This window comes from Bubalus bubalis, chromosome 7 (assembly GCF_019923935.1).
Source record: "Bubalus bubalis isolate 160015118507 breed Murrah chromosome 7, NDDB_SH_1, whole genome shotgun sequence".
Taxonomy (NCBI): Eukaryota; Metazoa; Chordata; class Mammalia; order Artiodactyla; family Bovidae; genus Bubalus; species Bubalus bubalis.
Window position 1 is genome coordinate 30,844,954 of NC_059163.1, and position 13,801 is coordinate 30,858,754.

Sequence of the window (13,801 nt, forward strand, 5' to 3'; positions counted from 1 at the left end):
GAGGGTTATGGTATGATTCCAGCTCTAAAATAAATTTCATATGTGTCAACAGAGATGTACCCAAAAACTGTTGAGAAAATATCTCTAAGATAAGATTAGTGGTATTTTGATTTTCATGTGCTACATTTTTTTGCATTACTAAAAATGAACATATTTTACTTTTGTGATGAAAAATAAATATATTATCATTTTGAAAATATAAAAGGTGTTAAAAGCAAGAAATAACATGACTAATATATCTGCCAACATGCACAGCTCAGGAATGCCTTTAAATATAAAAATTAGAGCTCCAAAAATAGAACTACATTTTCCTAATCCATTTCCCATCACAATACCTGAAATGCCTTATAAATTTTTTTTAACTTAGGAGGGGAGGAAAATTCCCATGTACTTGGCTTCATATGTGAATGACGTTCTTTAAGTATAAAATTATAATATGATTGCAATAATGAAGCTATCAAAATAACCTATACAATGACATTTTATCCCTTAAATAAGACAACTTTTCTATTAGCGTTTAGAAGGGGATCTTCATGAAGAAAACTAGGTCTGGGAAGAATCAGAATGAGGCTGAATTTTGTATACAAGTGTGAGAAGTGACACAGCTTCAGCCACTGCCTGTGGCCTCACATGGTGGTGACTTTGTACCTACAAAGGGAAGGTGCCCCTTGGAGGCGACTGAGAAGGAGAAGCAGGTAGACTGCAAAAAAGGATTGCTGCTGCTGCTGCTGCTGCTGCTGCTAAGTCGCTTCAGTCGTGTCCGACTCTGTGTGACCCCATAGACAGAAGCCCACCAGGCTCCACCATCCCTGGGGTTCTCCAGGCAAGAACACTGGAGTGGGTTGCCATTTCCTTCTCCAATGCATGAAAGTAAAGTGAGAGGGAAGTCGCTCAGTCGTGTCTGACTCTTAGCGACCCCATGGACTGCAGCCCACCAGGCTCCTCCGTCCATGGGATTTTCCTGGCAAGAGTACTGGAGTGGGTTGCCATTGCCTTCTCCGGCAAAAAAAAGGATTAAAATCATGCTATTGTTTGTTTCATATCATCACACTTGCTATGATTTCTTTTTCTTCTCTTTTGTGGAAATAAAAGTGGGGTGAAGAGGAGATGTATCTTAAGACTTAGCTACACATAATTCTCAACTCTGAATAATAGCACCATTCAGGAGACGATAAATCCACTGCATCCTCTGCTAGAAAAAGATTTTTTAATAATCAAATAATGGCAGTAACTCAAGGTACCACGCCAATTTTTATCACTCGAAATCATGGCAGTTTTTTTCTTTCATGTTGTTTAATCTGCTGTAAAGCTTTGATTCTTTCAGAAGATTTTTAAGTATTTCTTTCAGTCACTGTCTCAAACAGGCTTTTTTCTCTACTCCTCCAAATCTGGTCCATTTTTCTTCTCTCTTTATTTTCCTTGTAAAGTATGTTATTTGCCTCTGAATTGTTTTTCTGTGTTATCAGCTCAGAATGACAGTGCTGTCTCTCTGCCCACTTGCCTCGGGAGTGGCACAGCAAACATGATGACAGTAAGTGACGACACTTCAAAGTGACCTAGTGGTGTCCAATTTTAAAACTGAATGACAGTATTAAAGCGAACATGCGGAGGTTAGAGGAAAAACGCCACAACCGATAAACAAAAAGTAATGGAAAATTAAAGTGAGAATGTAAACTGCTTGATGAACCTTTCTTGGTGCTGATTTAGTGGCTAAGTTGTGTCCAACGCTTAGACCCATGGACTATAGCCTGCCAGGCTCCTCTGTCATGGTGTTTCCTAGGCAAGAATACTGGAGTGGTTTGCCATTTCCTTCTTCAGGGTATCTTCCCAGTTCAAGGATCAAACCAGGGTCTCCTGCACTGCAGGCAAATTCTTTACCGACTATGCTACCTAAATGTAGTAAATACCAGAAACTTTCTCTTTGGCTATTGGTTAATGAGGCTCCAGTATCATATGGGACTTGGTCTTCTACCACATGGAAAGGGTCAGCAAATTACTGAAGACCAGAAACTCTGTAAGATGGCTTTTTTCAGGTTCTGAAGATCTCGAAGACAGTTTAATAAATAAGCACAAGTATATAATTCGACTTTAACATTCATCACCCTTGTTGATCATCTTTAGGCACAGCAAAGAAGCTATGAGGTTGTTTCTAGCTCTATCCACTATACCTTTCAGAATCTTTTCTCGTGTTCATGAATTCTCTGACCATCTCTTGACCTGACTCAGTCTATACTCAGGTCTTGCTAGGTAAACTTTATCCTGGAATAGTCATGAAAGTAACAATTACATCTGAGATCCTCATTCAAATCAATCAAAAACCCTGAGAGATCTACCTTTATCTACCTTTCGTGGATGAAATACAGAGACTAACAAAGAATTAAGTAATGAGCCTTGTCCATGGTCATACATGCTACAAGAGGTAGACCCTAATTAACCACTCCCCAACTTTAAATCCACCATTCTCTCTATGACACCGCTCTGCCTGTCATGGAATGAATACATACCTCTGCCAGAGAGTAGGTATATTTTAATAGAGAACAAACCCTGGGTTCAATGAAATGAATCTCCAAATAGTGGAATTACAGGAAGTAACCATGGTCTAAGGTAGGACTTTTTTATTCAATACAGGAAACCTCAATGACCCTTAAACCACAACATATATTCTCCCCCTAGACTGCCGATCCATTGCCCAGTCACAAGTTTAATCCCATTTGGCTCTGCCTTTAGGCATTTCTAAATTCAGACATCTTTGCTCCAGATTAGTTCTTAAAGCCTGAAAATACAGAAATCATGATTCTCACTCAAAAATTGGATTGCTTTTCATTAACCATGATACATCTTTAGATAACAATCTCACTTGCAGCTTTTAACAAATGAAATAAGTCAGTGAAACAAATACCCTGGAAAACCTTTCCTTTGCTTCTCTCTGTCTTTGCAGATCTTCCCTGGATACAATAAACCAACATCTCTTCTCACATATCAAAGGTCCATTTTCAGTCTCACCTGCTTTGTTAACTATGAAAAATTCTGTACAAAGCAGTATTTCCTACATTATCTTCTTACTACTTATTTATGTGGATATGGATTTGTAACATATTCCATTTACAAAGTGGTAGATTTGCAAACTTAATTCCAGGGCCCAGAATAGTGTCTGGTACATGGTAGAAGGCCATGTACCACTGCTGGATTGATGCATAAACTAATCCATTCTATTCACCTAGCATCTTCACATTAGACTTCCTCCCTTCTTCACTTGCAGCATAAGCACTTCAGATACAAGGCAAGTGTAGAGCTTCCTTGTAAATCTAACAAGCCCTCTGAAGAGGACATAGATATGTACAGATAAGCCAGATATATACCCAATTTGAGAACGAATCTTCTTGTCTAATACACATGCTATAGACTTCCCACTATCTATAAAGACACAGATGCCACAGACAAGCCTTTGCCTTCTGATATTCAAAGAAATTTTGAGATTACACAAGAATTTTACACTGGTCAGTGGGGCCATGATCCACATCCTCTTCCCACAGTCCCAGAGTAAGCACACTGCAGGCCCCTTAAAAGAGTGCAGTCATCCTCTACAGGGGCAGAGGTCACCGAGCTATGGAATTTTTTTGGAATAACAAGCAGAGCCCCAACACCTTTCCTTAAGGAAAACATGGTCTTGAGCACATCAATCTGAATGATAAAGCAGCTTAGACCAGGTTCTTGCTAGAAAATGAAAACAATTACTACTCTCTGGAATGCAGCAATGTGTGCACAAGGTGTTCAACATGGTAAGTTAACACTCAGTGCTCAACACCACACAACACTAATCACAAAGATGCCAACGTTGCCCTGCACCACGAGGCCAGTGCCTTGCCAGGGGCTCTACAAATGATCCTCAGCACCAATGAAACCCAACTCATTCACTAATCAATAAGGTTCCACAGGCTTCTTGCCTCACCCAGTTTTCTCTACATACAGCTAAAGAAGCTTGACGTTCACCTACAAAATCAACCCAACTGAGGGACTAGACATAGACCAGCTTCCTTTTCACAGAGGATTTAAACCCTATTTTACAGATGACAAAACAGGCCCAGAGAAGCTCAACACAATGTCTAAGATCAAGAAGTTCTAGAAATCTAGTGTGCAGACTTCCAGTCCATTATAGCAAAGGACATGGGGGGAGAGTTCTATCTAAAAACCTCAATCTATGCTAATATCTGAAGGAATGCAAATCTGTCCATGCAAACATGGTACCAATTATAATTTTAAAAATAACATAAAAGTGAAAAGCATAAGAGAGAGGACTTAGAAATAAAACTGGATGGAAATATGCCAAAATATTAACAACAGCTATGTTCAGATGGAAGTACAATGGAAGATTTTTTAAAATTTTGTTCTCAGTATTTGTCTGTACTTTCCAAATTTTCTGCAATAAACCTTAAGAGAAAGAGGAACTTCCCTGGTGGTCCAGTGGTTAAGAATCTGCCTTCCAGTGCAGGGGATGCAGGTTGGATTCTTGTTTGGGGAACTAAGATCCTACATGTCACAGGGCAACTAAGCCCACTTGCTACAATTACTAAACCCAGGCACTTCAACTAAAAACCCGTAATCTGCAACTAGAGAGAAGCCTGCGCACCTCGATGAAAGATCCCATGTGCTTCAATGAAGATCACAAGTACTACAACTAAGACCTGATGCAGCCAAAATAAATAGGCAAGTATTTTTAAAATAACAATAAAAATTAAAAGGAGACAGAGATTAAATGCTATAGAATATTCAGCTCTGCTTACACTAGAAGTCATCTGCATTGAGAAAGATTCATAGAGAGGCAGATAGAGCAGAAAAAATGCTAAGAACTTAAGACAACATACTTACCCACCAACTGTGGGAGAGAAGAAGCTTCCCTGTCTAGCATGATGGATCCTTTCTCCATACACGTCCTCAGCTCAAATAAGCTGTGAAGGGACAAGGTGGCCACGTGGGGTTTGCTCCATCTCTCTCCACCCTGTTCCACTTTTTCTTCAAACTTAATCCACCTAGAAACATGAGATTCAAGTGAAGAGCAATTAAAAGTGTTCTCATCACCTCTGGAAATAGCACCACCAACCTCTCCAGTTCCACCCCCACCAGCACTTTCAAAATGTCTCCTTTTGTGGAGTCTTAAAAGCTTATTCTATCATTAACTGAATTACCTTTATAAATACACCAAACAGACTCACCAGCCTGCTCCTCTGCCTGGTGTTAGAGAGAAAGAAAACAAACCAATGTATCCTTGGTTTTATATCTATCTACATGTAACCATGAAATCTTTAAGAATGATTACTAAACAAATTTTTTTTAAATAATGTAGGAAAAATATGCATTTCAAATTCTCCATGTGGGTGGGGCCTACAGTGTGTAAAAATAATCACTATTGTGAGAATTCTGTTGTAACTTCACAAGGCAAGTTTATACAAGGTGAAATAATCAGTAATGAACCAAAATTTATTGCAAATATTTAAAAATATGGTGTGTAAAATGGTTAGACAAATATAAAATTGCCCTTTCATGCTTAAAGAGGGCCAGCATGTGCTACTGTATCTTACATTAATAACTCTCTCTAGGTTAACACAAGTTCCCTTCTCATCAAGATGCTAATAGAAGCTTTTACCCCTCGAGCTTGGCTCCACATGTATTTAAAAATATACAAGCTCAGTAAACAATGCATCTACTCTGATAGTAACAGATCTCTTATTAACCCTAGTAATGGAACAAATAACCCTATTTTATAGTTTCTTCTTTTCAAGATTTATAGACATTTTGATAACTTAGCAATATATAGGAATGCAAAAAGTTTAATGGAAATGAGAGCAAAACACATTTGACAGTCTTTATATCCCACATATTACATATATTGACTCTTCCTACACTGGTAAAGGAAAACAGGAAAACATCATGATTTTGCTGTTTATCATGACCAGAGAAAATGTTGCTTTTATCACTTCAAAACTCTGAAAGATATTGGACGAGATAAAGAAGGGATTAAAAATTCATTTCCTACACTCTTCACCCAAAAGTTTAACGATTGAAAAATGTTTTCCTAGGAAAAGCTAAACACTCATCCAACTCACTGAAGATGAGAACAAAGGGCAGAGATCAGAGGAAGCTCTACATAAGGTATTATTTATAGACTGCTCACCACTCCCAAGGGGAATAAAAGAACACATTATTAGAATCATGAGTGAAAACAGATCAACAGATCAGCCACAATGTCAAGGAAAATTCAGAATTCTAATCAAGCCCAACACTCATGTGATTCATGAGTATATTAGCTATATTCTAAATCCCCTCTTTCCTCTCCCACCCAGGAAATTCTCACATTTCAATGCCAACCTTATCCCGAACCTCACCCTCCACTCTAAGACCTCCTTCCCCCTGTATCCCCAAAAGTGTAAGGAGTGGAGGTTTTCACATGTTCTCCCTCACATTAAAAAACCAACACCAAAAAGTTCTAAAACTTCAGAACTAGACCTTGTTTATTCTACAAAAGTAGCTTTGAAACATTCTGAAAGAAAGATCTTTAATATTCTGTGTGTGTGTGTGTGTGTGTGTGTGTGCAAGTATGTGTTAATTAACAGTTCTTCACCTTTGTTGGTATTAGAACCACAGAAGTAGATGGAAATTAGAGAAAAATGACAACTTCACATCACATTCTTATAGAATTCTATGGATTTGCCCAGAGGATAAAAGGTAATTGGGTTATTTTGAAAGTAATCATTTTACAGAGTATATTACACTGGCTAACTTCAGGCATATTACCTTTTCAGACTTACAGAATCTCTAACATGTTGATTGGTGACCAGTATGTGAATCATATTTCCATTTGATGTTATAATTTATCACTCAAGATGAGACTCTAGAAGATTCCATTGTATATGAAACCTAGTCAGAATTGCATATACTTATGTTATCCATAAAGATGGTAGAAGTGGTCTTGCTTTTATTTCTAAAAGTATTCTTATTATCTGAGGGATAGAATCTTTGGTCACAGAATTTAAGTCAAAGATGAATAACAAGGACCAGCTAGAAAGTCAGTAAATGGGAGTGTTCTGTATACTCAGCCTTTACTTCCCTCTTATCTCTCCTGAATGATGACCACTTGCTCTTCTATCAGTTGCCGTAAGTCCTTATAGCCAAATGCATTTTGTAAAAGAAAACTAAGCCTCACTTACATACAGTATATGACAAGAGCTCTTTTTGCCATAATCTTCAACTGTCCAAACAATATAAGTTTGACAAAATCTTTTTATAAAAAGGAGTAAAATCATTGCATTCTTTTGTGACCAATTACTCTCCATAGTTCATCTTAAATACGACTTTGAACGAGTTTCAAAAGCATATTTAGAAAATAGTATTATTCAACCTCCTGAATTATACCAGTTAAGATTTGGTCAAGATTTAACCATAATGAAACGGGAATGTAAAGTCTCAAAACTAGCCAGTTCCTTAAAATCTACGAAAGACAAGTATTGTCTCAAAGTTCAGTTTAAGTATCTATTTCACTTTGAGTTCAGTAAATATTATATGTTGTGATGATGTCATGTCATAGTATAGCAAATACCACCAGGTAATTCTGGGATAATGACTATTAAATTCCTTTAAAATACATTGTTTGAGGGACTTCCCTGGTGGTCCAGTGGTTAAGAATCTGCCTTGCCATGCAGGGAACACAGGTTTAATCCCTGGTCTGGGAACTAAGACCCCACACGTTGAGGGGCAACTAAACCCACATACCACAACTACTGAGCACAACTAGAGAGTCTGCGTGCCACAGTGAAAGATCCCGTGCACCGCAACCAAGACCCGATGCAGCCAACTAATGAATGAATGAATTTTTAAAAATACACTGCTTGAATTGTTCAAGGAACTGTACTTCAAACATGCACGCATAAAGTAATGGTTTGCCCATTTAAACAGACTGCAGGTAGTTTCATTCCAGAAACTATACATGCTATATCTATCTTCCTCACATATCAAGGACAAATTTGAGAAAAAACTGAAAATGACTCAGTTCAAATTAGAACCCATTAAAGAAAAGGCTAAGGCAAAGGTACCGAAGTTCAGCCTATTCATGTGTCAGTGAATTTGTAAAGGTGCTTTAGAACCATGTAATTACAGTTCTAAAGACCAGACATTTTTACTGTAAAATGTACTAAAAGCTACTATCTACCCTTCATAATAACTATGAATAACCATATATTTGCAATAAGTTCCCTACTTATCCTTTTGTCTTAGTTATTTGACATGTTATAGAAAAATTAATTTCAGAAGTTGGCTTTTTAAATGCTGACAATCACAAAACTGTTATAACCTTTAAGAAAGAGTTTATTAGGTGAAGTTTATTTTTTCCAAGGTCTTAGAAGAATAATGATAAAGTACATTACAGTTTAACACACTTGGAGTGACTGCCAACCAAACAGTATTTCACTAGTTTGTTGAAGAAATAGAAGGCCCACGGGAAACACTGAACATTTTGCAACTTTCCGATCGTGTGATTAAATATAATTAAGAAAAGAGAAGACCTCTAACTTAAAATCATGCCAGTTTTACAGTGAAAAATAGACATGACCTTTGCCCTAGAATATAATCCAACTATATAAAGCTATTAAAACAATAATAAATTTCTTGTTAACTAATAAATGCCTCATCACACATAAAAGATGCCAATGCTAGTGCGTATCTGGGATAAACGATGTTTTTAAGGAGAATTCTTAAATTTTTAGATCAACTGTGAAAGTTATTGCAAAACAGTGTAGTAACCACATATAATTACATAGATGATTAAATTCCTTTTTCTTACAGAAAAAATAAACCTGGTCTCAAATGGAATTTTCCAGAGTAACATAGTGGAGAAGAGATAGTGGATTCAGTGTAGATTAGGGTCCCTCTGCAAAACCCCAGGGTACAGGCATGTGGCTATGTTTGATGGCCAGGCCCAGAACCCAGGTCAGGTTCCCCAAAGGGAGGCAGGGTCACTTGGCCAAGCAAAAACTGTTCTTCCATGTGGCCCACTAGAACTGAAACATCAGTACCCTTTCCCTTTGTTGGCTTGTTGGGTTTATTGAAACTCGTGATGTCTTTCTTTTTTACGCAGGTTTGGCAGTAGCATTTGAGTCTCACTGGGGAAGTGATCTTTAACACAGATTCTTATAACAGTGATGAATTCCAACACGGTCCATCTGAATATTCACTGAGGGAAAACTGAAAGCCAAAAACCACGTTGGCAAACATCACTGACTCACAGAAATAAAGAGTTTGGAGTCATGGGGGGTTGTGATAGCCTTTCTAGCTGGCTTAAGGCCATCACCAAAACTGGATCATGACTTATTCTTTTACCAGTTTGCTTCATGAATCAATTAGCTGATGCCTAGTCACCTAGAAGGAAAGCTATGACAAACCTAGGCAGCATATTAAAAAGTGGAGACATCACTTTGCTGACAAAAGTTCATATAGTCAAAGCTATGGTTTTTCCAGTAGTCATGTATGGATGTGAGAGTTGGATCATAAAGAAGACTGAGCGCCGAAGAATTGATGGTTTCAAATTGTGGTGTTGGAGAAGACTCTTGAGAGTCCCTTGGACTGCAAGGAGATCAAACCAGTCAATTCTAAAGGAAATCAGTCCTGAATATTCATTGGAAGGACTGTTGCTCAAGCACCAATATTTTGGCCACCTGACGTGAAAAGCCAACTCATTGGAAAAGACCCTGATGCTGGCAAAGATAGAAAGCAAAAGGAGAAGGGGGCAGTAGAGGGTGAGATGGTTAGATAGCATCCCCCACTCAATGGACATGAATTTGAGTGAGCTTCAGGAGATGGTGAAGGACAGAGGAGTCTGGTGTGCTGCAGTCCACTGGGTTGCAAAGAGTTGGACATAACTTAGGAACTGAACAACAACAGTCACCTAGAAATTCTTAATGAGAAGCACAGGATCATTCACTAGTACCAAATGTTCCATTAGAACTACTGCTACATCACTGAAAGTCAGTATTTAAGTTTTGGTTTTTTGACTTTTTGCCATACCATGCACACTCAGGGAATTTTAGTTCTCTGACCAGGGTTCTCTAAACCTGCACCTCCTGCAGTTGAAGCATGCAGTCTAAACTACTGGACCACCAGGGAAGTCTCTGAATGTCAGTATTCTAATGACCTAACACTAAGGATACTCTTTTGAAAAATAATATTCTCTGTATTCCACTGATTATATATATTTCTCAGGTCTGATCATTCTACCTTTGGGAAAGCCAGTGAAAATTCAAAGTTTTGACTTTCAGGAAAGAAAAAATCAGGGAAAAGATGTGGGAAAAAAGAGGGTGGTAGGGTTGGCTATACTTCAAACGTCATATAAATAAAGACTTCCCTTGTTTATAGTTTTACATGACTACTGTGCTTTGTGAGACTTAAAAGGGGATATTTTTCCTACCAGTGGAAGCATTTTCCTTATTTTTTAAGACACAGAGCTAACCTGAACTTCCTGAAGTAGGACTAAAACTGCAGTAATGTTGAGACGCCATGTAGGATATTCTTGGTCAAATGAAATCATTGGTCAACTGAAAAAAGTATAAAACATTAAAAGGGAAAATACTAAAGAGGGTGTTATTGTGTTCTATGGGGTGTGGACTCACAGTGGAAACTACACGGAGCTGGAGAGATCGGGCAGGTTAGCTCTCTATGGAATAAAATAGTCTCTTTAATTGGAGTTTTCACAAAAAGCAAAGAATTCTCTGTTTAATGTTAGCCAAAAAAAAATTCATGCTGCATTTTCATATGCAAAATGAGTCCCTTTTAAGTCTTAAACTTTTATTAGTCTGGTAGGTTTTAGAGCTTTTTGTGGGGAAGAAAAGCCCCATCATGCCTGGAAACTGGACATCATAAATGGCAGTCACAAATTACTATCAAAATATTCAGAAGCAGAGTCATGTTGCAGGAAGTAAAACCCGCTGACAATCTGAATCACTTCTGGAGACGCAACCATCTCCAAACTTCCCAACAGAATTTAGGTGGAGCAGTAAGCTAAGAATCAAGGCTCTATTTCTCTATTCGTTCATTCTATAAACACGCAATTTTCAACTATGGGCTGTGTCACAGGTAGTTGAAAACAGTAGGAATATAGTGCTGACCAAAACAACCCCAAGTTCCTGCCCTCATGGAGCTTTACTTTTATTGGAGAGAGACGACAACAAGATATGTTAACATGCCAAACGTTGATAAGTACTAAAGACAAACAGAATAAAGGATGAGGGATAGGAAAGTTTGGGGAAAGTTGCTTGTTTCCAGTGAGGAGGTCATGGTTGAATAGAGACCTGAAGGAGGTGAGGAAATGGGCCACAGAGATGACACTGGGTACACAGGGAGAGCATTTCAGACAAAGGGAAGCACAAGTGCAAAGGCCCTGACACCGGAGCATGACCAAGCCAGTGAGGCTAGGGCAGAGCTAACCGGGAGGAGAGAAGTAGGAGATGAGGTCAAGAGATCATTGTGTAGAGCTCATGAGGGAAGTAAGGGCAGGTTCAGGGAGATGGACTAATTACGAAGCATTTGCAGTCATCTAGATGAAGAAGAATGGTGGATTGGACCAGGGTTGTGGCAGCACTGAATGCAAGATAATGGTGAGATTCTGAATATCTGAATAACGTTGAGGGTAAACTAGATAGGCTTTGCCAGTGAATCAAGTAAGGGATGCAGAGAAAGACAGGTGTCAAAAAGACTCCAATCTTTCTGGCTTGAAGAACTAAAAAAATGGAGTTGTTCACTGTGGTGGGGAACCTTGTAGGAAGAGCAGGTCTGATGTGGGAAGATCAGAAGCTCAGTTTCTAACATTTTACTTTGAGATGCCTGCATGCATGCTAAGTCACTTCAGTTGTGCCTGACTCTATGTGACCCTATGGACTATAGCCCACCAGCCTCCTCTGTCCCTGGGGATTCTCCAGGCAAGAATACTGGAGTAGGCGGCCATGCCCTCCCCCAGGGGATCTTCCCAAACCTGGGATCTATCCCAATCCTGGGATCGATATAAGAATGTGGTTCATATATCTCCTGCCTTCGTAGGCAGGTTCTTTACCACTAGTGCCTCCTGGGAAGCCCTTTGAGATGCCAACTACCCACCCAAATATTTGTTTTCAATCAAACAAGCCAAGAAGTCTGGGCTAGAGAACTATACGCAGATGGCATCAGTGTATTGATGAATTAGTTTGAAACATCAAATAAAGGTCCTCTTTCGGGCTTTGTCAGTGGTGTGCTGGGTACCTTGGGCTGGATACCTGGGTACACTGAGCTATACATCAGTCAGAAAGAAATGGATTATCACAGACCTCCAACTTCAATCACATAATAATTTTAAGAAATTATTATATTTAGAACAGTAGATTCTAAGGCAATCAGTTCTCAACTAATCATAATCATAATTTCTCCTTTCAGGTGAATGAGTATAATGAGGTAAACAAAATGAAAAAAAGAATATCACATATATGATTAATTAATTAATAGTAATTGTGGCAAGTCCTATATAGGAGAAGTTATAGAAGGTAGACTATTGTCATATGTTTCTTTCTGGACAGTTTCCTCCATGACATGGTGTACACCCACCACACTTTTTCTCCAGCAGTACACTCTCTCAGGAACCCATGACATTACCAAAAGGACACATATGTTGTTCCCAAGGAAATAGCCAGCTTTTAAAGATGGTAAATTATTCATGACCATCTTAACCTTTAAAAATCTTAAATGAAAATATTGTGCCCATTTTGAACTACTGATACAATGAGCTGTGATCCCTTCACATTTCTGGGACCAGGGGTCACATAAAATAAAGTACAGTCTGCATTTGGCTGAAATTAAAAACAGAATGCTGTACCTGAATTCTACTCTATATAGGTACTCGCACAGAATTTTAAGATCAAAGTTAAGAATCAATGGAACTCTTCTAGTTGCAGCTGATGACACCAATATACAAAGAGGGATGGAATTTTAGAGCTATAAAATACAATGATATTAGAAACAATGCAACCCAATATGACTCTCATTTGACAACATAAAAAACACAAGCTCGGGAAAACTACATGATTATATGACCGGCTAGTTAGCAGCAAAGTCAAAACTAAATCAAAATCTCCCCAACACTTAATTAATGCTGCACCAGTATAATTCTCACTCTGATCTTTTCTGTTAGAAAGAAGAAAAAGAAAGAATGAAATAGAGGTACTGGTACAAGTTTTCAGTTTGACAGACTTCTTCGGGACAATGTTTTATCAACTAAAAGCATACTTTATGAAAAACTTTTAATATCCAGGTGATTGGTGCTAAGAGAGGGGGGAAAGAGACAACGACTGGAAAGAGACCCCCAAGAGAGCAAAGAATGAAGAGCTTCAAGAGGGAGCATTTGAGATGGAGGGGCAGAAATGAGTTATTGCTCACTTCTGTATTCCCAGTACCTAAAACAGTGCCCAACACGTATTGTATAGTCAAAACGTACTGGCTGAATTTAATTGATTTGAAATATATTACAGCCTATACAAGGCATGTTGTTTGGGCTTCCCTGGTGGCTCAGATGGTAAAGAATCTGCCTGCAATGTAGGAGACCCAGGTTAGAGTCATTAAAAACATACTGGCTGAATTTAATTGATGTGAATTAAATTACAGCCTATAAAAGGGATATGTCAATATTATTTTGTTGGTGAAAGTCAAATACACTGAACCTCCATATAGTGATGAAAACAGACCAATAACTGCCACTATATCAACATCTTTGTATTAAATGATTTTTATATGTCATAGA

The 13,801-nt window shown here is 38.3% G+C and overlaps 1 protein-coding gene across 8 annotated transcripts in view; it reads right to left on the minus strand.

Moving 5' to 3' along the window:
- SLC4A4 (solute carrier family 4 member 4) overlaps nt 1–13,801 on the minus strand; it is a 363,718-nt gene that overhangs the window by 195,585 nt on the left and 154,332 nt on the right. For all 8 annotated transcript variants that reach the window (XM_044945800.2, XM_044945799.2, XM_044945801.2 and 5 more), the window contains one exon: nt 4,867–5,027. In XM_044945800.2, coding sequence (XP_044801735.2) covers nt 4,867–5,027 — 161 coding nt within the window. The remainder of the gene's footprint in view (nt 1–4,866; nt 5,028–13,801) is intronic.